This window comes from Numida meleagris, chromosome 2 (genome assembly GCF_002078875.1).
Source record: "Numida meleagris isolate 19003 breed g44 Domestic line chromosome 2, NumMel1.0, whole genome shotgun sequence".
Taxonomy (NCBI): domain Eukaryota; kingdom Metazoa; phylum Chordata; class Aves; order Galliformes; family Numididae; genus Numida; species Numida meleagris.
Genome location: NC_034410.1, coordinates 15,024,148 through 15,048,715, shown reverse-complemented (window position 1 = coordinate 15,048,715; position 24,568 = coordinate 15,024,148). Strand labels below are relative to the sequence as shown.

At 41.6% G+C, this 24,568-nt stretch overlaps 1 protein-coding gene across 5 annotated transcripts in view; it reads right to left on the bottom strand.

Annotated features, from left to right (window-relative positions):
* MPP7 (membrane palmitoylated protein 7) overlaps positions 17,410-24,568 on the bottom strand; it is a 149,096-nt gene continuing 141,937 nt past the window's right edge. For all 5 annotated transcript variants that reach the window (XM_021386558.1, XM_021386560.1, XM_021386559.1 and 2 more), the window contains 3 exons: positions 23,576-23,684; positions 22,002-22,145; positions 17,410-20,558 (listed from right to left, as the gene is read on the bottom strand). In XM_021386558.1, the coding sequence (XP_021242233.1) occupies positions 20,379-20,558; positions 22,002-22,145; positions 23,576-23,684 (433 nt within the window). In that variant the 3' untranslated portion in view covers positions 17,410-20,378. The remainder of the gene's footprint in view (positions 20,559-22,001; positions 22,146-23,575; positions 23,685-24,568) is intronic.

The following is a 24,568-nucleotide window of genomic DNA, read 5'->3' as shown; positions in this document are numbered from 1 at the left end:
AGTGAGGAGTCTGGTAATAGACATTAGTGGGCTGTGGATGGCGTAGAGGTTGGAGGTACTTCTTCCCGTTATTTTTTGGTAGCTCAGCTGTTCTCACACTGCTGAGATCCTAACACTGCTGAAAACTACTCTTCTGATTAATTTTCTAATCTTATGTGACTAGTTTGTGTTTATTCGGTTTTGCACCTTTATCATGTTTTCAACAGCTATTCTTCCTCCTTAGTGTTTACACCCAATTTGAATTGGAGATTTTTTTCTTAGACTTCACTTCAGCAGACTAAACAAGTTTAGCTCTTCTAGTCCCTGCTTGCAAATTATTCATTTCACATACCATCTTAGAATCCCTTATTTGCCTGTTCCAGTATGAAGTTTTCTTAAGTAGCAGTGACAATATTTCTAATGCTATTTTACCAGAACCCTTACAATGCAATTGATTGTCTTCATCTTCTGCATTCTATGTCACATTTGTTTTTGAGATCATGTTTGGGGTTGTTGTCTTGAAGTTGAATTATACAAACTGTTGTTTCTCCCTTACTTTTATTTTCAGCTGGGGAGTTTGTATCTTTCTGTAGGTTTTAAGCAAAATATAGTAGTTTGGCCTTACAAAATATAATTCCACTTGTAAAAGAAAGAAAATATAGCATACTGTCTTTAGTGCCAAAACTCTTCATTCACTCCCTTATGTGATAGGAGCTATTTCTGTTCCTGTTCTTGGTCTCTGTGCACTGTAGTCTTTTGCATATTATCAGACACAAGTTGGCTGTAACAAGTCATTGCTGCTGTTATTGTGCTGGTAATGAAGCCCTGGGTGATTTCCTTGGTTGTGTCCAGGTTTGTCTTGCTGGATGACAAGAAGCCATAACTTCTTATATCAGCTGTCACAAAAAAAATAAGCACTTAGGAACTCTCTCACTTTAGCTAGACCAAAGGATATTATTATTTAATACCACTTTCTGCTTTTAGCAAGCTTCATTTATCAGTGCTCTTAGCACAAGAATATAAACAGATATTTTAGGAAGCTTTGTCTAATAGCTCAAGTTTTAAGTAATTTTGTAAGAGTTGTCTAAGTATTCTTGTGGTGACTTGAAAACACAGAAATCAGAGACTCGGTGAAAAATGTGTAGTCATTTGCACCATTTTTAATGTAAAAGATAAAGCAGTAGGTGAAATGTTTGCCTGAGCTTAGTCAAAGATGAGATCATTAGTTACTGGCACAAAGAAATGGGGAATATGAAGAATTTGTTAACATGGAGAGAAAGGCAGTCGGAAAATTTTTTACAGTCTCAGAGTTGCAGCCAGAGTGTGTATGCAGTTTTGCTTGTGTATTTTTTCCTCACATTTCAGTAGAATACTTTTAAGTAGAACAGTAATACAAGTTGTGAAAAACAGTTGTAGAAGCTTACATAAAATAAAAAGGCCATTCAAGGTAAATAATATCATCTATTCATTCTTTTAAATAGCAGTTTAGCTATTCACGGGCAGTTCGTCAGACAAGTTAAAAATCAGCAGAAAATGAGTTCATATTTGACAGATTCTCTTGGTTGTTCATTAACTGCTTTTGTTGCAACTATTTACGTATTTTTGGCATTCACAGAACAAACAAAAGTTCTGCTGTTTTGGTGAAGAGGGAAATGAAAGGGAAATAAAAAGATCTGCTGCATTTATTTTGTTTTGTATGTGCATAAAGGCAATAGTTAGGTGCCTGGAGTTGTTAATGAACATTTTTAACGCAGCTTCATTTTTTGTAATCTGTAGTTATATCTTTTTAAAGTAGAGAGGACTGTTTTGCAGAACGGCAGGGTTTCAGCTTGAGAGCTCTAAGAGAACGCAAAAAGAGAGAGGACATGATGAGTCTGTTGATATCTTTTCTTTCAACATTTTTTTTCATAAAAAGGCATGCTTAAAACCTAATCCTTTGAAAGCAAATGGCTACTCATTTTTCACTAAGCCTCTGATTTTTGTGTTGTGATCACCTTCTTGTCTCTTGTTTTCTAAGTAATTATGTGCTTCAAAAAGGCCAAATGATATCAAGTGAGCTTTCCTAAACATTGGACACTGTTCAATATAGTTTGTTGGCTCTTGAAAGTAAAGAAAATTTTTAAAAGCCAAATTTTTCTAGTGGGAGTTTGTGCAAGAAACAAAAAGGTATGGTGTTTTATGCATGGGTGTCTGGCAAAGAGATGGTTACTTCAAAAGTCTTCAAGAAAAATAAAGCAAGAAAATATTTTGGTTAATAAGTTCTGGATGAATTTCTGGATAGTTCTTTTCCCAACAATGACAATAACAGAGATGCTGCTGTTCTTTTTTAGACACGGCTTCCAGATGGGAATCATGATGTACAGTCCAAGATTGAACATGATTGAATAGGGTTCTTTTTATCAGTAAAGAATATAATACTTCAGAATATGGACTTTGTTCCTAGTCTGTGCTTCCATCTATTTTTAGATAGCTGTTTCTTCTCTTATTTTGTTCATTTCTGTTTGCCCAAGTCTTGTGAGTGTTTCTGAGTATAATTTGGAGGAAAAAAACCCAATACTGTTTAATAACCTTATGACTGTGACTATATCGTAATAATATTTGGAGTACCAGGCAAGAACACTGTGATTTTTAAACATAGTAAATTCACTCATGTATTTTCTTTGTAGCATCAGAACAAGATATAGTTCAGGTTGTCACAGACTGAAGCATGCTGAGATGTCCTTTCAATGAAACCCAGTCTTTTTTTTCTGAATTCGTAGTACTTTACTGGGAAATTGTTACACTGAATGATTTTCCTTTTAAATTTCGACACTATCTTTCCACATCGTCTTCACGTAATATTTCATCTTGAAATTTCTCCTATTAAAATGTGTGAACATGTAGTAACAGTGAAAAAGAAAGCTTTGGAGAAAGATATTCTGGAACACAGTTATGTGATTATATATCTTAACTGTAACTTATTTTAAAATGCTGATTGTAGAGAAAGAGTCACTGAAGTATTGGCTCCGTACACTGCCTTTGCTTGTTGGTTTAACAGTACAACCCTTTGTACATAGAAAAGATTAATTGCTGATTCTCTTTACATTTTGGATTTATTCTTCCATGCTTCAATTTTTAGTTTTTTTCTTGTATATATATTTTTCCAGATAGAAGAAGTGTCTTTGCATTCTGATGCTTATAAAAAATACTTTTTCTAGAGCTAGTTAATTATTTTGACTTTAATAGTATGGCAATTTAGTATTCATACAAATTAGCCCACATTTTTTAAAACTTGCCCATAGTTAAAATATAGCTAAAAATTGAATAGAGTTTCTGTATCAGAAAGATATAGAAATCTTTTAAGTCTTCAATGTAAATCATAGTTTCTAATTTCTATTATAAAAGTTAATGGAACTTCAACAGTGACTCTTTTCTCCAAAGGAGTAGAGATTCAATTACAAAAAGCAAATCAGATTTTTTTCCCCAAACAGCTTGTGCCAAGCAGTAACCCTCCAAATCAAGCACCCTACTGAGGGCTTCTAGAGCCCTTTTTCACCTCTGCAGTTTTGAAAGGGCTTTCGGTAAAACAGAAATCGGGGAGTTAGTTTGAAATGCAGGAAACAAAATCGCTACCTCTGCTTCTTAGTTACTGTGTTTAGGCTGTAGTTCTAGACACTGGAAATAACTTGATAATAAGAGTAGTGCTGCAGACCAGTGTGTCTCATACTGTGACTGAAGGGTGTTTTCTGCTTGCAAACATAAACCTTTGCAAGTGAATGCTACTGACATGCTCAGATGCCTTTTGCTTTCCTACTGGTTTTTAAAAATTATCCCCTTTTTTTCAAGGGAGAAAAATGAGAAAGGATTGGGCTGTTTGTGTTAGGGTGAGAGTGTGAAAGAGAGATTGTTTTAAAATTAGAAATAGTATGTCATAAGTAATCTCCATTTATGGATTTCTTTTCCTAGAGGAAAAATGAAAAGTATTGGTGGAAAGTATTTTGGGCTTTAACTTGGCGGTATTAATCAGGAAAGCGGGTTTGGCTGATTCGTAAAGACCATTTTCTCACAGTAAGTGCTAATACAAACATGCAGAAGACACTACACTACATTTTTTTTTTTTTTTAAAGACAATTTAAAATCGTTTTCGGGTATTCATCTTGCAGTTACCACTGTGATAGTCCCATTTCACTCTCTAAGCAATCGCCAGTGCAGAATTACTATTCTGGATAATTCCCTGCATGGTTCATATGAAAGTAACACAAAAATAAAAAAATAAAAATTCCAAATCATTTTTCTCCCATTATATAATCAGAAAAAAAGGCCAAGAAAAGACATCAGGGCGCTTTCTCCTCTTTGTAGGTCATTGTAAGGCAGAAATTCAAGCACCTTGGAGCAATCACAGGTTTTGAAGAGACTGCTTCTATCATTTATGATGGTATGGTAATATTATATGGGAAAATGTGAAATGGTGAGAGGAGTGCAGGTCAGTATAAAGCCAAATCGCTACAGGGTTTGAGCAGCAGTTGGCTGTAAAGTTACTGTGGAGCTGAAGCTGGATGTTGCAAGGTTGAGTGTTAATCCAGTGCCTGGTAGAAAAATAATTTATCTAAGTCTCTGCTTCATAATGGTTGTGTTATGCGAGCTATTGAACAAAACAAAATAAAAAAAACCCAACCCTCTATCAAGTCCACAGATTATATTTCATGGTACTGACATCTTCAGTCAACGTGGAGATGAAAAATACAAGTTATATGGGTGGGAAGAACTCCATTCCAAACCCATTTCCAGTAGAAGTTCAAACTGGGGAGGAAATTTTTCTTTTTATCAAAATTATTTTTACTGAGAAAAACAGAACTGCGTGTTACATATACATGTCTTCTTGCATAGTGTACATTCTGATACAGTTAATTCAGCCAATTTTCTGGTATTATTCTCAAGATCTGTGCCATGGATATTAGAGTCTTCCATATGGGTACATTTATTCCTCTGCTTTTTTCCATTACTTCTTCTTGTAATAACTGCAGAAAATCAAGCTTTTTAGTTGAAATTTAGACTCATTAAAGTTGTTGAAGAGGATCTGAAGCTCTCATATTTTGTTTATTTATTATAGAAGAAGTTGTGTCTAGTTGTTACATCTTCATTTATTTTTTTTAGTTCAAGCAGAGGTGAAGATTAAAACTGTTTTTCAAAACCCTCTATTCCTTTTACACCAGTAAGTGAATATTTCAAGCTTTTTTTTTTTTTTTTTTTTTTTTTTTAAGATGTGCATTTCCAGCAAGCTTTCAACTTGGACTGTAAAATTTAGGGGATGAAAGAGGCCATTTTTTCAAAATGCCAGCACATGGGCTTTGCTTGGTGTTGGGAAGAGCAGCACAGAATGTTTTGAATGTAATTTTTCCTGGAATATCAAGCTAGCATCTATTGCTGTAGTATTGTAAAGGTCGCCGATTGTGATGCCAGGACTGTTTTATGGGTAGTTTGAAATTACTGCTCAGGTTTGGAATGGGATTCCGTCCCTCCTGGAAAATCATACAGGGCAAGGCTTTAGTATCTGCTCCCATTGCCATCAGCATCCGTGGATTTCATGGCATGAAAATTTGGCCCATCAGCAATACGGTCAGACAGCAAAATCATACCTGTGACATTCTGAAAGAGAATGTAATTAAATTAAATTTCTCGTCTGAGGTTTCAGTGTGAAAGGTTAGTGATTTATTATGGTTTTGGTTAAGGCTTTTGTTCTGGAAATAAGGATGGTCATTGCATGACAGGGTCAGAAGCAGGTAGGCTGCAGATCCTGAAGGATTCTTGTCATCAGCTGTCATGTAAGGAGATAGAAGTGTATTTAATTGTGTAAACACAAAATGCTGTGTTGGAGTGATTGATCCTACAACATTGTATTTTTCCAATATTTTTGTTAATAAGCACCACTACATTAGAAGCAGTGATGTTTAAGAGCTAATGAAGTTCTGTACCATTAAATGAGTAAGCACAGAACAGAATTTGAGGACTCCAATCTGCAATTTTTTTTTATGCCAGCAGTCCTTTGCATCCCCTGCTGGATGTGCTGTACCGCACAGGGAGTACGGTGCAGAGTTTGGTGCCAAAGCTTGCTCATGCACTGGAAGCAGGCTAGCCTGTTTCTGCAGTGCTTTGCAAAGCTGATTAACTCTGCTAAGAAACGGGGTAAATGAGACAGAATGCGGCACTAAGCGATGTGGTGAAGCCCCTTACCCAGGCTGGCTCCTCCTGAGCTGCTCTGGTGATCTCTGCTCAGCACTGCGTTGTGTAGCACAGCATGCCTTGAGTGATGTTGGTGTGCATGAAAAGTGTTTGGGTATGGAAGGGCTGATAAATTGTACTCATCCTTTCTTCCCCAGAAAGAAAATCTGTTCTCAGATACGTGCAGAATGTACAGCAAAGCATGTCTTCAAATACCAAGGGTGTAACTGTCATTGCATTTGACCTCAGAAATGTGATTCTCTGAGTAAACACAGAAAATGGAGGCAGCAACTGATTGTAATTAAGCATAAGTGGCTAAGCACAAATCTGCGGTATAAATAGATGTGTTAGGGCTGACAGCAAAAGTCTGAGTTCAGCTTACATGTGAGTCTTTGCATTACTCATGTAAATCAATGTTCTCGCTTACCAGAGAAACCTCATAATTTACCACTACCCATAAAGTATCCTCTCTGTAATCAGTGGTGATTCCGCTACAGAATTATTGTGCAGAGCAGCCTTTCTTCCATCCATATCCTCAGTGTGATTGCTGTATGGTTTGGCAGCACAACAGAAGATTACCCAGTGAGCTCAGTACTTCTCTGTATGGAAGGACTCGGCTGCCCTAATTTGGTACAAAACTTCCATTCAGCTTAAAGTAAGCAAAACTGGAATTAAGTACTCCAAATGGTGAGAGGCTGAGTGTGATCTTCAGGGGAAGAAAATGATTTCTATCTATCTCTCTGTGTTTAGACTTCACATTGAAGTTCAGCATTTTTTATTCTATCTGGAAGTGGAATGCGCTTATTGCTGTCAGCCATGTGGAGAAGTGTAAAGGACAATATGGTCATTCTTCCTTCTCCACTTTTTGGTTACGTTCATATTTTGCACTTGAGACTGAGTGCAGACGGTGTTTAGATGCATCTCAAAATATTTTGCTGCTTTCTGATGAAGTGACCGCAGCCTGCCTGCAAAGCAGACTGGAGCTGAGGACTGTGAAGCCGTGGCTCTGGTTTATACAGGAACCTCAATGCTTCACGGCTTGCCCCTTCCTTCGAGAGCCCAGCAGAGTCCCAGAGACCACCACAGGTTGGCCTGGAACATGCCAGAGCATGTGGCGTAAAGGGAACACCTGCAGGTCTGTCTTTCCTGGGGCTTAGAAGAAGCTGGAGCTGGAAGTTCAGAGAAACTTAAGCGTTGGCACTCAGCGTACTGAGAGGACCAAAGTGATGGAGCTGAGGGAGTTCAGGTTTTACAGTCAGTCAAGCAGAGGTTTTCTGAATTCCTTTTGTGGATTTGGATTGCCTGAACTTCGCCTTTGGTTCCTTGCGAGCATCCTGAGTGCGTGGCTCTGTGTTCCAACAAAAACACAGGCTGCATCTCAAGTAAACAAAATGAAGGAAACAAATAACAGTTTTTCCATTTCAGGATGTGATCACAAGGACTGAAAGAAAAAAACATGCGGCTTTTTGGTCACTGACGTGCCTATCGCCTATGGTGGAACTGAACGCACCTCTATGGAGACTGGCTGCCTCTGTTGTTCCTCTTCTGGAACAGGCTGCCTGGGGAGGCGGTGCTCACTGCCACCGGGGGTGTTCAAGAAGCGTGTGGATGTGGCACTGAGGGATGTGGGCATGGCAGGGATGGCGTTGGACTGGTGATCTGAGAGGTCTTTTCCAACCTTAAGGATTCTATGATTCTTCTAGTTATATGGAACAGATGCTTCCAAATGTAATGTTTCACAAAGCTATGATTATCTAATGGGAGGACAGATGAATTTTCTGATAAAATATGGTAAACAAGCCAAATAAATGGCACGTTTATAAGAAATCATAATTCTCTGTGGCATTTGATTAGATGTAAGATTGAGGAGTGACAGACAAAGTGTATTTAAGCTGGCAAACATATTTATACAACAGAAATCTGCGAAGTTGTATGCTTTCCTGGTCTCGTTTTATTTTCTCGTTTTATTTTTTTTGCATGAAATCTGTGTTGTTTTTTTTACTTTCCCCTCTTGATACATGGCTAGCTGTGTATATAACTGCTAGACATTTTTCCTTTAATTTGTGATCTATAAGATAGATCACATCATTACATAAACCATCCTGGTTTATTTTGAGAGTAAACAGAAGGGTCATGCATCACTTCTAGACGTATTTTCAGTAAAGTGTCTGATGTATCTTTTTCAACTTTTACCAGCAGAGCAGCGCAGTATTTTTAGTGTTGTCTTCCTGCTGTACAATGTTAAGACTGTGGGGAAAATACACAGCGGCCATTGAATCCCTAACAATTGCTTTGCATATAGGCAGTAAAAATAGACATATACTCACAGTACTGATTCATTAATGGCGTCAGTGACTGTTTGGGCTGTGATACAATATCTCTATTTAAAAGCCTAAAAAAGCAGCGTGCTGCAAGGCCAGACACGTGCTGAACAGCAACGTTCCCAATCCTCAGGTTAGCAGAAGTATCTTAAACAGCGTTGCTCACAAATGCTGTCTCTGTATTTAGCCTGACATTTTCTGTTCTAGTTTTAGGTACAAGGAAGGACAAGTTCGAGAAGTTTCCTTCCCCCTCGGAACTCACAGTCGTGCAGCGTCCTCTCCCCTTTCTCTGCCTCCTCTCCCAGCAGGAGCGTGGTGCACAGGAGGTCCCCCCATGATTCCTGCCTCGGCTTGGAGCTCCACAGGGGCAGTGCTGCGGGTCAGAATGACACAGGTAATTGTTGGCTATAATCCATCCACCGTATGGCTCCTCAAAGCAGTGTGCACAACTCAGTGGCAGCTACTGGTAGCGAACAAGCAGTGAACAAGCAAGCTTTACTTATGGGGTAGCTTGCACGATTATCTTTTCCTGGAACAAACTCATCGTAGTGTGAAAGCTGATTTTGCACGAGGCACTGTCAGAGGCATGGAGCTGAGCAGCCCCACAACTCCTTTCTTACTAATACCTTTCATTTTTAGTAACAAAAGATGCCGCTGCTAACTGTAATAAGTGCAAATTTATTTCTTGGAAATGGGACGCACAGAATGCTTTCTTTGCACATAAAAGCTATTAGAGAGCAAAACAGGTCTAACCGACTCCAAAGCAGCATTGTGCACGTACGGTAAGTATATTCATTTTCACTAAAATTACAATAAAGAGAAAAGAATTGCCACAGGTGGGAAATCAAAGGAGAAAAGCACAAAACTTCCAAAGGGGTTCACTGGTCTGCGCAGCACATGCTCTGCACGGCCATTCCATCACGCAGAGCCTGGGCAGCGCTGTGCGATTTACGGGTTATCTGCACGCGGCGCAATCCACGCACCTTCTCCGCTCTGTTACTTCCACGTTAGCGGGCAAACAGGCAGCTTGGGTTTAGCCTGGGAGCTGGGAGGAATGCTTCTAACACACGCATGCTGCAGTCTGACACTGCGACTGCGGTGTGTAAGTGGGCGCCTGCGAGAGGTCAGGGAGCGATGGGCTGTTCTGACAGGAAACCGGGGCTTGCACCGAATCCGAAACGCTGCAGACAGTTCGGAACACGTATTTAACTGAAACTGGATGTTTCTGAAACAAATTATACCAATCATTTATAAATGTAATCTGAAAGCACCGTGGCTCCTGGCTTCTGTTCAGCCGCTGTCTGGCAGCACGCTGTGTATCATCCGCAGCGTCTCGTTTAGAATCCCAGCACCCTGGCTTCAGGGAACGCTCTAAATCTCCCTAAATTCTGATGATTCTGATGTCATTCTCTAAGCTTACAGTGTTCTTTCGAGTGACATCAATCATGGCTCAACCTGGCCTCTCCTGCCGCAGATGACAAAGGCTCCTATTTTTAAACTTTCAGACAAATACAGCCTGGATAACTTTTCTTTTGGCCAAAAATACGTCAGTTCAGATCTCGCTATTCCGAGTGTGTTCTGTTCTTCTGGGATGCCTGTCAGCTGGCCTATTTATATCAGATTTATAAGAAATGAGATATGTTTTCAGAAGTAAAATAACAGACTTGGTGAGCAGTGCTTCCACCTTGCAGTATTAATAGAATTCCTGATAATCCGTGGCAAAATTGTCAGAGAGCGCGGAGACTAATTGCACAGAGCCAACAATTCACTCCACGTGGTGGTTACAACGGATAAATGGATAAAAATGATTTGTATGAGTGTGTGCAGTCTCTTGCAAATGTCAAATAGTTTCTTGACGTTCTAAAGCGTAGGCTGCACAGCAAAAGTGAGAGAGCAGCATTTTGTATTAATTGAAAAATGCATAAAACTGATTGCCCTCTTTGAGTACTCTGCATTTTGCTGTTGGTGACGACCCTCGGTGCTGCTGAGAGCTGGCAGGAGTGCTGCGTGCCGTCAGCTCACTGTGTCTCTCCTTTTACATTCAGCAGAGCAGGGACTGTTTTACTTTAGATAAATAAGACTCTACTTCTTGTACAACAGGGTATTTACGGAGATTCCCCACAACCACTTCTACTTGGAGAATGCTGTAAGAATTCACAGCCTCTGTCCTCTGCCATTCTGTGAACGAGGAGCCTGTTCCTTTTGTGTTGCTTTTGTGTAACCCCAGCCTCATGCGTCTATCCTCATGGCTCTCAGTGCTGTTACTTTAGCTCCTCACTGCTCCCTTTAACCAGCCAGCAGGGCTCAAAGAACACGTGGATATATTCTCATCTGCTACTCCTTAAAGCATTTACAAAATGTTCTCGTGCAGAGGATTTATGATATTTCCTTGCTTCACCCCACTTGTGTACTTACCATACATCTGCTGGGCTCTGGTTTTCACTCTGCTGTAGCAGAATGATGCACAGGTGAAACCACACTGACAAAAGTGTTAATATTTCTCTAAAACAGATCACTTATATTTAGTACAGCTGACATGTTGCTCATTGTTCTCGTTAATACCCACGTTTATTCCAAAAGTGTTGTGAAATGAAATCATCAAAAAGCCACCAGCTGTACAAGTCTTCTGAAGCCGCTGTCGTCTGGCTCTGCCTTATGCATTGCAAAAACATGCAGAAAGGCTTAGAGATAGCTTCAAAAAAAAAAAAAAAAAAAAAAAAAAAAAAGGAGCAGGAATATCCAGGTGGCTTTTTAACTGTGGAATACAATAAAATAGAGTTTGGAAAGTATTACACAGAAATATAACGAAAAAACAAGATGCGCGATTTACAAGTTGAACTCTACAGTGCCGTGCCCTTGGAGCCGAGCCCAGCTGGCGGGCAGAGCACGCTGCCTGCATTCACAGCACAGCCAGCAGCACCAGGGTCACAACGTGTGTCCAGCAGCTCGCAGGTGTGCACGGCAACACAAGGAAGTCCTTGAGGGTTAAGGTTAATTAAGGTTAATTGCTCTGAAATTCTGTTTTGGAGAATTCCGCACTGGGTGCTCAGTGATGGGGGTGAATTGCAGCCTCCATCCTGAGACCACTTGGGAGCGTGTGAGAAGGCTGTGCAGGAGCACACCATAGGTGTAAGAGAAATGAGGCACTGGAGGAGCTGAGCAGCACACGGCAAGCCAGCCCGCTTAGCACAACCCTGCATTTTACAGTGGGTACTGCAGATAAAGAATCGATAGATTTGACAGCAAATTCATTACCGTTTGCTTATTAGGATTTATGTGAATTCAAATTCACTTCCAGATTCTAATCATAGAATGGCTTAGGTTGGAAGGGATCTTAAAGCCCACCCAGTTCCAACCCCCTGCCACGGGCAGGGCTGCCCCTACCAGATGAGTCTGCCCAGGGCCCCATCCAACCCAGCCCTGAGCGCCTCCAGGGATGGGGCACCCACAACCGAATACCAGGCAATGATCCAAAGATAATAACCGAGCAGCTTCCCACATCTGTTGGCTCACCCAACTATTGACCATCGTTGCTGCTGGCCCCAGTGCCAGGCCCTGTGCCCAGGGGAGCCCTCAGCTGCAGCCCATCGTGGGCGGTGATCACAGCGACCACACAGTGAGCACAAAGCTGAGCAGTACATCAGCCAGGCCTGGCAACAGATTACAGCGGCTTCTAAATGAAGATCACTCCTCATTTCCCAGGCACAGGAAGACCAGAGGTAAAACCCTGATACTGTTAAAATCAAAATGAAACTTCCCAACCAAGTTCAATAGCGCCGCACTTGTTATCCTCCGCCATCTCCTCCGTGTTGCACTTAACTGCATAACCAGTCCCGTGTTTCTCTGAGTGGTGCAGATGAGCCCGGCTGTAGGAGCAGTTCCTACTGTCGCTCATTTCGGGCTTGAAGTGGTGTCAGGTATCTGCCGATATTTCATCCCTGTCCCACACCCCTAATACAGAAAGCAGCAGCAGCCATTAGATATGAGCAGTGAAGCAATCCAGACTAAGCACTTTCCAATAACACAAAATGAGGCAATTTACCAGGAAGAGAGGGAGTTGCATTAGCATGAAAAAAAATTCTAAGTTATTCTCAAGATGCTGAAAGAGAAGGAAGACTCATCAATCTTGAGCACTGGCACCGTGAGGATCCGTAAGGATTTTACATGACACTGGTGAACCCGAGCCAAGGAACCACTGCTGGAGCTGAGCTGTGTGGGGAGCGGCATAGCATGCTTACCTCTCTTTGCTCACTGTGACACATCTCAGATTTAGGGAGAATCTGGTCTCATGTGTTTTCCATGGATGTTCTGATAGACAAGTGGCTGTCGCTGAGAGCAACCCAGGAGTTCCTACAGAAAGTCTGCCTGTGAGCGTGTGGGAGGCTCAGGGCTAAGGATGCAGCCGTCTGGTCAGCAGCACGGGCACAGCCACGCACTTCCCAGGACCCGATGGGCTTGAACAGACCAGAGGAGCAGGCAGGTCCTGATCCTTGACTTGTTTGGCCTGGTAGCTTTGGGTGATTGGTACTCGACATCTTTTGTGGTGACATTCATACAAAGAATAAATGCTTTAATAACAACTCTTGCTTTCAAGCAGCCAGAAGAAAAACAGAAGAGTTTGCAATCATATCAATAGTGTCTGAAAATAAAAAGTGTCAAACTTCAGAAGATTAAAAATGAAATAGTATTTTCCTCTCTTACTCAGTTCTTTTTGACTCTTATCACAAACAATATCTCCAGTTCCAAACATGGGCACGGCCTGGCTCCACGGCTGCCCTCCATGGCTCCAGGGCTGCAGCGCCCCGGCCCAAGGCTGGCCCATGGCAGCAGGGAGTGCAGCTCAGGAGGGGATACATGTCGGTTGGATGTTTGAAGGGAAAAAAGAACCTGATACCCCTGTTCCCACAGGATGCCACCACAGAGACTATCTGCTGTAAAACAAAACCTGTGGGGTGGTGTCTTACACCACAGCATCACATGAAAGGCAACAGGCGGCCCAGCGATACTCCTACACCAACAGATCCTGCATCTCCTGACAGCTTCACATTTCTCTATCTGGCAAGCACAAAATTACGGTCTATGTACAAAGCAGCCTTTTTATTTAGAGAACAATTAAGCTAATCCCAGCAAGATTTCATGTTTAACTAGGTTTGTAGCAAACACATTTGTAGTCTGCATTCAGTCAAGCTCTTCTTTCACAAAACTGGGGAAAAACAGTGGAGTTGAAATGTTAAAATCTATTCTGCCTGGGATGTGTGCAAGGCCTGAGTGAGTAGAACTGCCGATCTATTTGCTGAAATTTCAATATTTTATCAAGTAGATGTCCTCTTTTTGTTAATCTTCCAATTAAGCAATGAGCAGTTTTTTGAAAAACTGCTTTTTTCATCAGAGTGACTCGGTACACACCACAGTGCTTGACAGATGCACACATATGCATATGTATGCACACATGCACAATAAAATAGAGTCAATGTTGGCATAAGGGCAACGTTCACTGCGCTCATTAGAAGATGCAGACTCACGGCCCTCAAAGTCTCACCTCTTCAGAATTGCGGTGCGAGTCTGTGTGCTTCTCGATTCGCTTTGAGTTTGGGTCGGATCCAGCTGCAGCCAATGATGATCTGAATTCAATGAAGTCACAAGAAGATAATAATTCAGCTTCGTTTCTGGTTTTTGACAAGACAATGGTTCAAATCAATCTTTGGTTTTCGTTCTACTTCCTGCTTAACAGCTGTGTAAAGAAAAACATCTGGAGTAATGCTCCAGTAGGGCCAATAACTGAGGCTGCTCTTTCATACTATCCAGATAGCACCGATAATAACAAAATGGTCAGGCCAGTCTTCAATAACAAGAAAAACAAACAAAAAAGCACCAAAAGGTTGTGCTTTACTCCCCATAGCAGCCAGGACTGCAAATGGAACTTCATCTGCACCAGCAATGGAAAGGGGCCCCAGCCCGGTGCTGTGGCTCTGAAGGAGCGTGGCCCAGCACAGCCTGCATGAACGCAGCCAAGCTCTCCACTGAGCCCAGCCCAGCCCAGCTGTGAGGGCTGCTGCCTTGCCATCCCAGCCATGCCTGGGCTGCACCCAGCACTGAAGCCCTGCAGAAGCCCCCAGCCCTCTGACCACCCTGGGGTGCCAGATCCCACCTGCCTGCCCTGCTGTGCCCACGCAGCCCCTGGTGCCATCTTGGTTCACTGCATCACTTTGAAGCCTCTTGCTGGCCCCCACAAATCTGTTGCCTCTGTTTTAGTGAGTTCACTGAACCAGGGCCTCCATTTTGTTCCCACGTTCATACAGTGCCTAACAAAGGCCAGTCCTCATTTGGGAGCAGGCCTCCAGAAGCTGCATCGCAGTAGGTTTAATGGGAAAGCATCACCCATACACAGTACTCTCAGGAAAAGTAAAGGGCTCTGTGGAGTGGTCTCAAGCTACACTTCCCATCTGTGTGATTTCCACATCATAAAAGTGGAAGTTTTTGATCATGAAACATGGTGACTACTCCCAGCACCAGCCCCAATTTGAGGAGCCATCATTTCTTACAAATAGGCCATTTATGCGTGTCTAGGAGAGGGTGGGGGAATCATGAAATGTCCAGAGGTCGCACACAGAACAAATACAACTGCTCCAAGCTGACATTTTCTTAAACATGGACTCCTGTAGCCAGAACTGGCTGCATAAAACTAAAATTGCTCCTGGCCTGTTTCATCCCTCACTGCTCTTATGAATCCAGAGCTGCTGGATTTCCATGGGACAAAACACTGCTCATGTGCTCTCCACCTGGATCAAGCTCTTCACCTCTTTGGTTCAGAAACACACCACCACCAGTGTCTGCTGGGAGATAAGTAAAAAAATGTCCCTTTACAAAAATGCCCAGTAGCTGGTGCCTCACTGTTTCCAAAGATTAATCAATTACTGAGATTATTAAACTAAATCTGTACAAGGCCGTGAGGAAAAACAGAATGCCATTGCTACGGTTAAGCGCAGTTTGGTGAGTTTCTGTTAAAGCTGCGCTATTTCTATTCTTTCTGTAAAAGTTAGCAAAACAAGAAGAAAACGGCAGCAGCCTTGTGAACATCAGGACCAACAGTACTCCTTCTGGGTACTACACGTCAGTTCCTCCAAACTAAATTTGGCTTTGCTTACCAGTAAAGATCTACTGGCACTTGTTTATATTCATCAAGGAGAGAACAGAAACCACAGAGCATTAGCAGCCAGCTTGCTAAACTCCTCATCCGGCGACTGACAGAACAGAGATGGTTCCCAGCATGGTGCCCTCATCTGTAACATTCCCAGTCCCTCCCTCTACCATACCACAGACCTGCTGCCTTTAAAACATACGCTGAATCCCTCAAACTCTGCTTCCCAAAGTCTGAATGTGATCCTATTGGACACTTGTGACATCTTTGTTAAACCACAGATCTGAATTTCACTGGAGGAAAATTATAGCATGCCTTCTGTTTCTTCAACATAGTCAACTCCTGAACATCAGTACAACTCCTAAAAGAACAAACAGTTATAAAAGAGATTGTAACTTAATTTTATTTCTTATCAAGAAGTTTTCAAATATTTTTTGTGCCATTGGAGCCCTCTTGGGAACTCTGAAGATATTTATTCTTGTATTGAAATGTGTAGCTGGCAGCTTTTGCCAACAAATCTTCAAGCGTTTGTTTAAACAGACGTATGTGTCCCACCAACACAGATGCCAAACAAAGTACTGATAATCATGGTTCTCCCTCTTTGTTGAAGTGTTGGATGTCAGCTACACAGAACGGTACAGTATTCTATTATAGAGATCCAAACTCATTCTATGAAGTCTTCCAAATATCCGACTTGTATTTCAGACAAAGACACCAAGAGGGAAAAATCACCCAGCTGCCTAGAGCTCCAAATGCTCTCATTTGTACTGTCATTTAAAATAAGACAAAATTTAAGACCAGACTTTAACTGTTTCCAAATGTTTTTGTGTATGCTTCTGCTGAAACCTTTAGCCGTTAGCATGCGCCAGAACTCTCAAACAACCAATGCACACTGTGCTCCTTTAACTTTCAGACATTTTTCTGTTGAATGCCTGTTGTCACGCATTGATCATGGTAATATATGATAAATACTTAATGACTTTGAGAGCATCTTGGGTAAATTGCCAGTACAAGTTATTCTAAACACTGATACACAGAAAACTCTTACTCTTGTGGGGAATGACTGCAGACACCACAGTAGCAAAAATGCACTCAGATTATAATTTTAATTGTAAATCTCTGGAGAAACGATTCATCCCCCGAAACAATCCCACAAAAAATCAATACTAGCTTTACTGAGGAAGGAATTCTGCATGCACAGGAGAAACCTGAACCTAAATACATGTGGGAAATGCAGAATACTGAACTGAAACAAAACAGAAGGGGCTTAAAAGTGTTCTCTCTAATCTCAGCATGCGTTGGGCTTTTACTCCTGGAAAAGATGTAACGCAATGCAAAAAGCAACTTAGTTAAAGTATTACCTTCCATGAGTGGTCAGAATGAGCACAGCCTCCCCCATGACTTGCGAGCAGACCAGGAGCACACGCGACCAACACCTCAGCCATTGCTCCATGTGCTTTGCAAGCACGGGTATGGCATCATCTGCCCGATCTCCTGTGCAGCGCCCACCTCAGAGAGCAAACACGTCAGTGGGGCGGCTGCAGGGAAGGGTCTGGCGGTTCTGAAGGAGAATTCACCAACAGAAATGAAAAATTAAGAATCGCAGTCCTTGCTCTAGGTTGCTGTATGTTGCCATTTAAAGATAATCAGCATGTGGCAGTCAATAGAGTGACATACAATCTAACTTCTTCGGCAGTATTTCTTCTACAGTCAACACATTTTTAAGTCACTGTCTTTTATGGTGCAAATTACAACAGAGAAGAAAACACTATCTGTGATATATCAATAATTTATTGTTTTGCATAAAGAAGATAAGATCAGACTCCAGATAAGACATCAACCAATGACCTGATGGCGAATTCAAGTACAGAGCTTGGTACAATATGAAAAACTACTACCCTTTTTTGACTATGGCAAACAGCTAGAACACAACAAAAACATCTGGACTTGACTGTCAAAACACACAGTTCCCTAAAAACCCACACAGCACAACTCAAATATGTGGAATATTGAAACCACCTTGAGTCGTCTTCATTCCCGAGTGTTCAGAGTCAGAAGAAGCACGCAGCCCTCCCCACAGAACCTCACAACAGTTCGGCACGTGGGCTCGGAGCAGGACGTGTGCTGTCAGAACTGGTGGGCTGAGACGTCTTTCAGCCTTGAACTTGCATCATCCCTGCCTGCCTCGCAGAGCCCAGAGGCTTCTATTTTTTTATTTTTGGAAGCAACCACTGCAGTAACGTTGATTTTCAAGAGCAATCTAGAAATATTAGCTAACACTACCTCTCACTGCGTGCACGTTTTGCTCCGCAGGATTTATGTTTTTGTGATTCCCTTCCTTTGCAGGTGTTACAACTCAGGACTCGGCTCCCGGCCCGCAGACGGGGCAGGCAGCCATCCGCCTCTCCGCCTCCGAAACACCTGCAGGGCTGCGCCGCAGACCAGAGGCAGTGTCTGCACAAAGGCAGCAGAGCACGGCGCTGCCCATGACTGCCCAACAGAGCGCACTGGAGAACGTCCTCTGAGACTGCACTGACCCAGGAATGGCAACTGCAGCGTTTTTGAAAAGGACAAGACAGACAGCATGCGGGACTGCTTCGGACAGGGGCCTTGCAGAATGTTCCAGTGTCTCTTTCTTAAAGAGAAAAGCAGGTCCCTTATGGGAGAGTTATTTTACACTGATGTCCTGATACACCACGGGTCAGAAGCAGTGTTGAGAGTCACTCATTAAGGACTAAAGGCTGGAAATGGCCAGATCCCGAGGGATGCAGAGTGCCCTCTCCGAGCTGTTGGTTGGAAGAGGTGGTGAGGGCACTCGGCTCTTTGCAGGCAAAGGCAAAGGCAAAGGCAAGCAGGCACCCAATTCCAGATCCCAAGAAAAACAATTTGATTTGCATTAATTAAAAAAATAGAAAACATTTTCTCAACCCACATAACCTGCATGCAATTAACTTAACCAACAAATCTCCATTTCTGTTACAAAAAGCTTTAAGTCCCCCAGAAAAACAGTGACATTCGACAGAAGTTACATTACAGCGATTCAAACAGAGCGTTTACCATACTGAGATTCTGCACATCTGTGACTCCTGCATAAACATTTCCAGACTCGGAGGGATTTTGCTGCTGCTGCTTGCATTTCATTTGTTTTACACAACTCTAAGCTACGTGCAGTGGCCCACAAATTAAATACACATCTAGAATAAAACTGCAGAATCTGATGGCTTTATCAGCACGTGAACTGAAATAAAATATTTACATGGAATGTTGAGCTCAATTTACAGAGACAGTGTTTCGAATTACAGTCTTCGTAATCTGTTTAATAAATGATCACATCGACAAGAAATTTAAAAACTTAACATCTCTTTTCAACCCGTCCATAAATATATAAAGTTTCACTAAATTCTTTTTCCTTGAAACAAGACATCTATACTCTCTTTACAGATTAACATGAAATAACTGTTTCCTGTTTGAATGCCACAGATGTGATGACCTGAATTTACAAGCTCCTATACACATTCTGTACTTACAGACACATTCACAACACAACACACAGGTGTTACTTGGCCTTTACAGATGTACTCATTTCCTGCATATCAGTAGTAAGGAAAGAAAAATATCAAATTATCTATATTAAAATACATCATCTATGATACATTTGCTTACACTGCCACATCAAATTTAAGGTGAGGTTTCCAACTGCGTCTGACCACTGACGGAGATCTTTTCATACTGAGGACTACAGCATTAGTTTGGTTTTGGATGGAGACAAGGAGTCTGTTACACTACTAAAACAAGTACCGCGACATACCTAACACAGAAAGACCTGACTTATTGCAACTGCTTCCCAGATCTCCGCAGTGTCCTCACCAATTGTTTGAACATTTCTGAATAGAAAACTGTTCTAAGGGATGCTAAAAATTCTTGATATCAATTCAAAGGAAAAAAAAATTTACTCTTTACTTGGTTGCTATTCATACTGCTCCGCCACCCATTTTACAGAAGATTAACCCCAAAGACTTTGAAGTTATATACATAGTAACCCTATTTAAATAAATATTCCTGTGAGTTCTCTTTGTTGTGCCACAAAGCATGCATGAAAATATCTTCAATCTGTGCATGCTCACAGCAGGGCTTTTCACAACTGAGCCACTGAATACATCTTGCTTTTCATGACTACATAAGTGCAAAGGAATACTGCAATCACTCTGTACATGTAAGACAAGGCTCACATCTAGAAAAGTAAAAACACTTATCTTGCTGCACATAGGATGTCTTCCCCATAAAAGCATTGGTCACTTTTGCCTATTTCAGTTCTCTCAAGCACTTAAGGGATAATAACTTCCAAGTGCTGATGTGCTTTTTATGAGAGCAGTTATACTTACAGCCATCAAAGTGCTGATCTCCAGTATTAATTCCTATCTTCTGCAGACTCTCCATTAAAAAAGCTTACCTTGGAAATGAACATAAGAGTGAGAGAGAGACGTTTGGCAGTTTTGTTACATGAGTATTAGCTCGCTTTACTGAGCACAGTAAAATTTTGGTTCAACCTGACTGTCCCAAAATTGTGAACAGGAGGATTGAAGACACAGGAAAACAAGACCAGTGTCAAGTATATGAAGAGTGTACTTGCTGCTCAGGTAGAGTTAGAAAGCCCTCTTCCCAAGAAAACGGCCCTTAAGTATTGCCTAACCATGCACCACACTTGGATCGGGACGCATCGGCTGCCTTGTGCATGGGAACCGCTACGAGTGCAACCAGCTGACGGGAACCCAGAAGGTCTCAGTCTCCAGTCTGTCGAAGGTTGCCTTAAGCTCGCTGTAGGCTGTTGCGAGGTCATCGTTGACGATCACCTTATCAAAGAGGTGGCCGTACTGGCTCTCCATGATCTGGGCAGACTTAATCATCTCTTGAAAATCTTCTTCCTAATGAGATCAGTGCAAGGAACAGTCAGTCCGCAGAAACAAGTGAACTAATTCTGTGGTGAATGTGCAGCCACTTGCTCATGGAAATGGAAACTGCACTTTTTATTAAAAAAAATTACAGAAACTACCTTTCCAAATAACCTCAGGGAACACTCTTACGAGCAGATTCTGCTCAACAGGCAATTCTTTCATCCCTTCCCTTGCAGTAACACACTTGGTCACCGCACGGCAATTTCAGAGACATCTTCTGTTAGCAGCACTAGTGGAAAGCATTTCTAGCTGTTTACTTCGATGACACCTTTAAACTTTCACTACTGAAGGAAGACTCAGCTTGCTATTAGCACGTGATATATTATGAGGCAGCCTTTATTCTTTTAAAATCTTGGCAGGAACTGTCTTCCTGTGCCTTGTTAGTCTTGCTTGGGCCTGGTTGGGTGCATTTCTATTCATGTCTGGGGAGGGAACAAACCTTAGGAATTTAATTGATGGCACAACTATGAGTAAAATGGTCCTAACTAAACAATGTCCTGAAGATTGCTTTTAAGAATGAACTCCTCTTACATTTTATAGATGACAGAAAGTATTGTTCTAGCGCATTATTTCCGAACTATTTCAAAAGCATACTCTACAAAGACACAGTCACAGAAATAAAGAGGTAATATGTATCTATCTGCTCTGTCTAAACTGTCCATCTCTGTGACTCCATTCATGACTTAGCTTAAAAACAGAATCTAATGATTCCTAAATAACAACTTATATCTGAGTACAGGAAAATCACACACCTAGTAAATGTAGATAACAAAGCGTAACCATGCTTGGCCTTGGTTTAGCTTCAATTAAAATATTTTTTCATTGTACTTCCAGGAAGTAAATAAGTTACTATTAGGTAATGACTATTTTTTTTCCTGATTATTGACAAAAAGCAGCATTTGTTCCTTTTGCTTCCTTAGATATTTCACATTCTTTCTCAGAATATTCATTTTCCTGTAACATTTTTAATTGTGTGTCTTATCCACAAATATGATCTTTTTATTACAGCAGCATTTACTGTCTCAATTGATGCTTGATATTTGAGGTTTCCTCTAAATTTAAGACTCAGAAATAGACTTGATAACACAAGGAAATTCATATACTTAAATAGAAACATCTAAGCCCACATGTTTACATTTTTTTTAAAGGATATCCACAGCATTACGAGGGCTCTTCAGTTACATAAACTCCCTCTGAGGACCATGGACTTGTGAATAGCCACGAGCACAGCAAACAATGACAACATCACAGCAAGTTTAGGGTGACAGAGATTGGGAAATAACATATATGTTGAGTCTAAGCCCTGAGAAGTACTGTGTATGAGATCCAGCAATAACCTTTATTTCCAAGGTAAAACACTACAAACGAACTCTTAACAAGTTCTCGTGCTTTACCGTGTTTAAATATACTTACTGTAAATGGTTTTGCAGTTCCCCTATCATCTTTACTTGAAATAATCTTGGCATTTTTTCTGGTCTCTCTCAAGCGGTCAAGCGGTGGAGGCTTTATAAATATAACAAATGGTTTAAACTCGTAGGTCCGTAAGTGTTTCACTGTCTGGGAAGAGGAAAAATTTTAATTAATTAGCTTATTTCTCACAACGGAATTTACCATAGTAAAATAAACTCTCTGCTAACCAAACTGAACCCATAAAGCACTTCTAGAAGGCTGTCTTTCAGTTAGTGCCATCCCATTGTGATGACCACCACTGATTCATACAAGGAGAGTTGTCATGTGAATGGTAAGAAAACTCTTTGCTTCCACAAATGTAAAGCAGTGCCCCTGGCAGCAGGAGGATGGAAGGCAGGGCAGGGAGTTCCGCAGGAGTGGAAACTTCTACACATTTTAGGAGTAACATTTTCTGTACCCATGAAAAGCAGTGTGAGCAGGAGTCTGTGATACAGTCACAGGAGGTCAGCCATTTCTTCTCTTCAGTGCTGCGTATTCTCTAAACAACTCTCTGCTGTTTACCATTCCTGAGAGATTGAAGCTATGCTACCTAAGAAATTAGAGGTCTACAACTCTGACTACAGCACAGCAGGGAGCAGGGATGGCCAGCCAGCTTTTGGTCATCTTCACGTTGCCAGGGCCCACAAGAAAACAACATGCCAGAGAACGTGATCCCAGAAGGGCTTACAAGCCCAGGTCCTCTGGAGAATTTAGTGCTTCACTGAAAAACTGGGCTGCACTGGACACACAGTGCTCTCACAGAGCCCCAGAAGCCCCAGCCCAGTTCCCCTGGTGTGAGCTTGGCTTTCCCAGCTGCTCCTGTGCTGGCACAGCCCACTTGCCGCTGCTTTAATGCAAAGCCCCACATCCAAAAATGCACTGGGAAATGTTCACAAACTGCCGGAGTTCAGAAGCCACAGGCTGACCACCCTTAGAGAAGAAATATTCTGGCTCCATTTAAACAAACTGGTCCAGCTCCTGGAAGCACTGCAGTTATTAGTAGTATAGAAATTCCCAGTGGAGCTGTTCAGTTGGGTTGAAAGACACAGTCAGGGGAAGAAGAAATGGTTTAGACAGGAACGTTCTTAACAGTTATCCAGCCAACAATACACCAAGCATGTTCCTTAACTTGCGTCTGCCTTACATGGACACTGCATGAGCAGTCCCACTAAACATAGGAGAGCAGCTGGGCTGCATGGCAGCTCAAAGCCATTCTGAAATTTAAGTTTCAGAGAGAACCTCTAACACAAAACAGAAAAAAGATGAATGAAAACTTGGGAGCAATTTATAATAATGTCTTTGGTATTATGCTGTGGGCTTTCAATACAGTAATTGCTGAGAGGAATACTTGCAATATGTATTGGAGTTTTCTTCTTCTCCTCCTTTCAGCAAGTCTTGCTGTGATAAAGTCACCTAGCAAGCCCACTCGATAGTAATTCAGGATGGAATAAAATAAATTTTTTAGGAACTGTTAGGTTTCTGGAATCCTAATATGCAACACAGAGAACTACAAGAGTCCAAAAGATATGCTTGCTTACATGAGGCTGCACATCCAACAGACAGACTTTGTTTTTAGCAAGGACTGATCGAACAGAGTCTAAGCTTGTACCATAGTAGTTGTTCTTATACTCGCCGTACTCGATAAACCTGTGGCAGAAGGTGAAAACATTAGAATCATTTCCATTTTCTCCAGCAAAAACTTATCAGTTTGGTTTACAAGATCTCATTCAGGAGCAAATATATGTTACTTTACATGCGAGTTTTACCATGTTTTATAAAGGAAATGCTGTCAAGTACTTCAACATGTCAATTTTAAGAAATCTTCGATTTTACCACGTTCAAATCAGTAACACCTGCTTGTATTACAGTAAAAGAGAAAAAAGCACTGCAGTCCAACAGCCCGCTAATGTTTTCCATCACCTCTTTTTCTGAACTAATGCAATGCAATAAAACAGTGGATAAGCTAAACAATAGAAACTACTGAAATTTCATTGCACACTACAGAATATCCAAATTCCATCTCAGAAGAGGAGGAGGAGCTACGACAGTGCTAATGGAACCAAGGCGGCTGCTTATGTGCTATAAAAGCACAAGAACAATTTGCCAAAAAAGCAAAGCACAGTTTGAAGTTTCCATAAAACCCACAGCTTTGTGTCTAATACACTTTTGCCCTCTGAAACACTGGGACAGAATTTCAAGCTGCAATATTTTACAGGCTGCTAGAGAGCACGATGCTACCATTGTCTTCATTTCAGTTTAATTTCTGGAGCGTTTACAGACAGGGGCTTCTCTGTAGGTCTCTAAATTCAAAAGCACAGGAAGTGCCTGTCCTGAAAGAGAGCAGAACTACGCAAACATTGATTCAAGCACGTTTGCAGCACTTCCAGGCCCCCTTCTCCCAGTGCTGCAAGGCTTCACTGCCATCAAAGATAATGCCCTAAGAAAGAGAGCTCCCCCACCTCAACACCTACAATTTCAGTGTTTTATTGATGAGCTGAAGTACCAAAACTACTTGGAAGCTTAGAAGCATT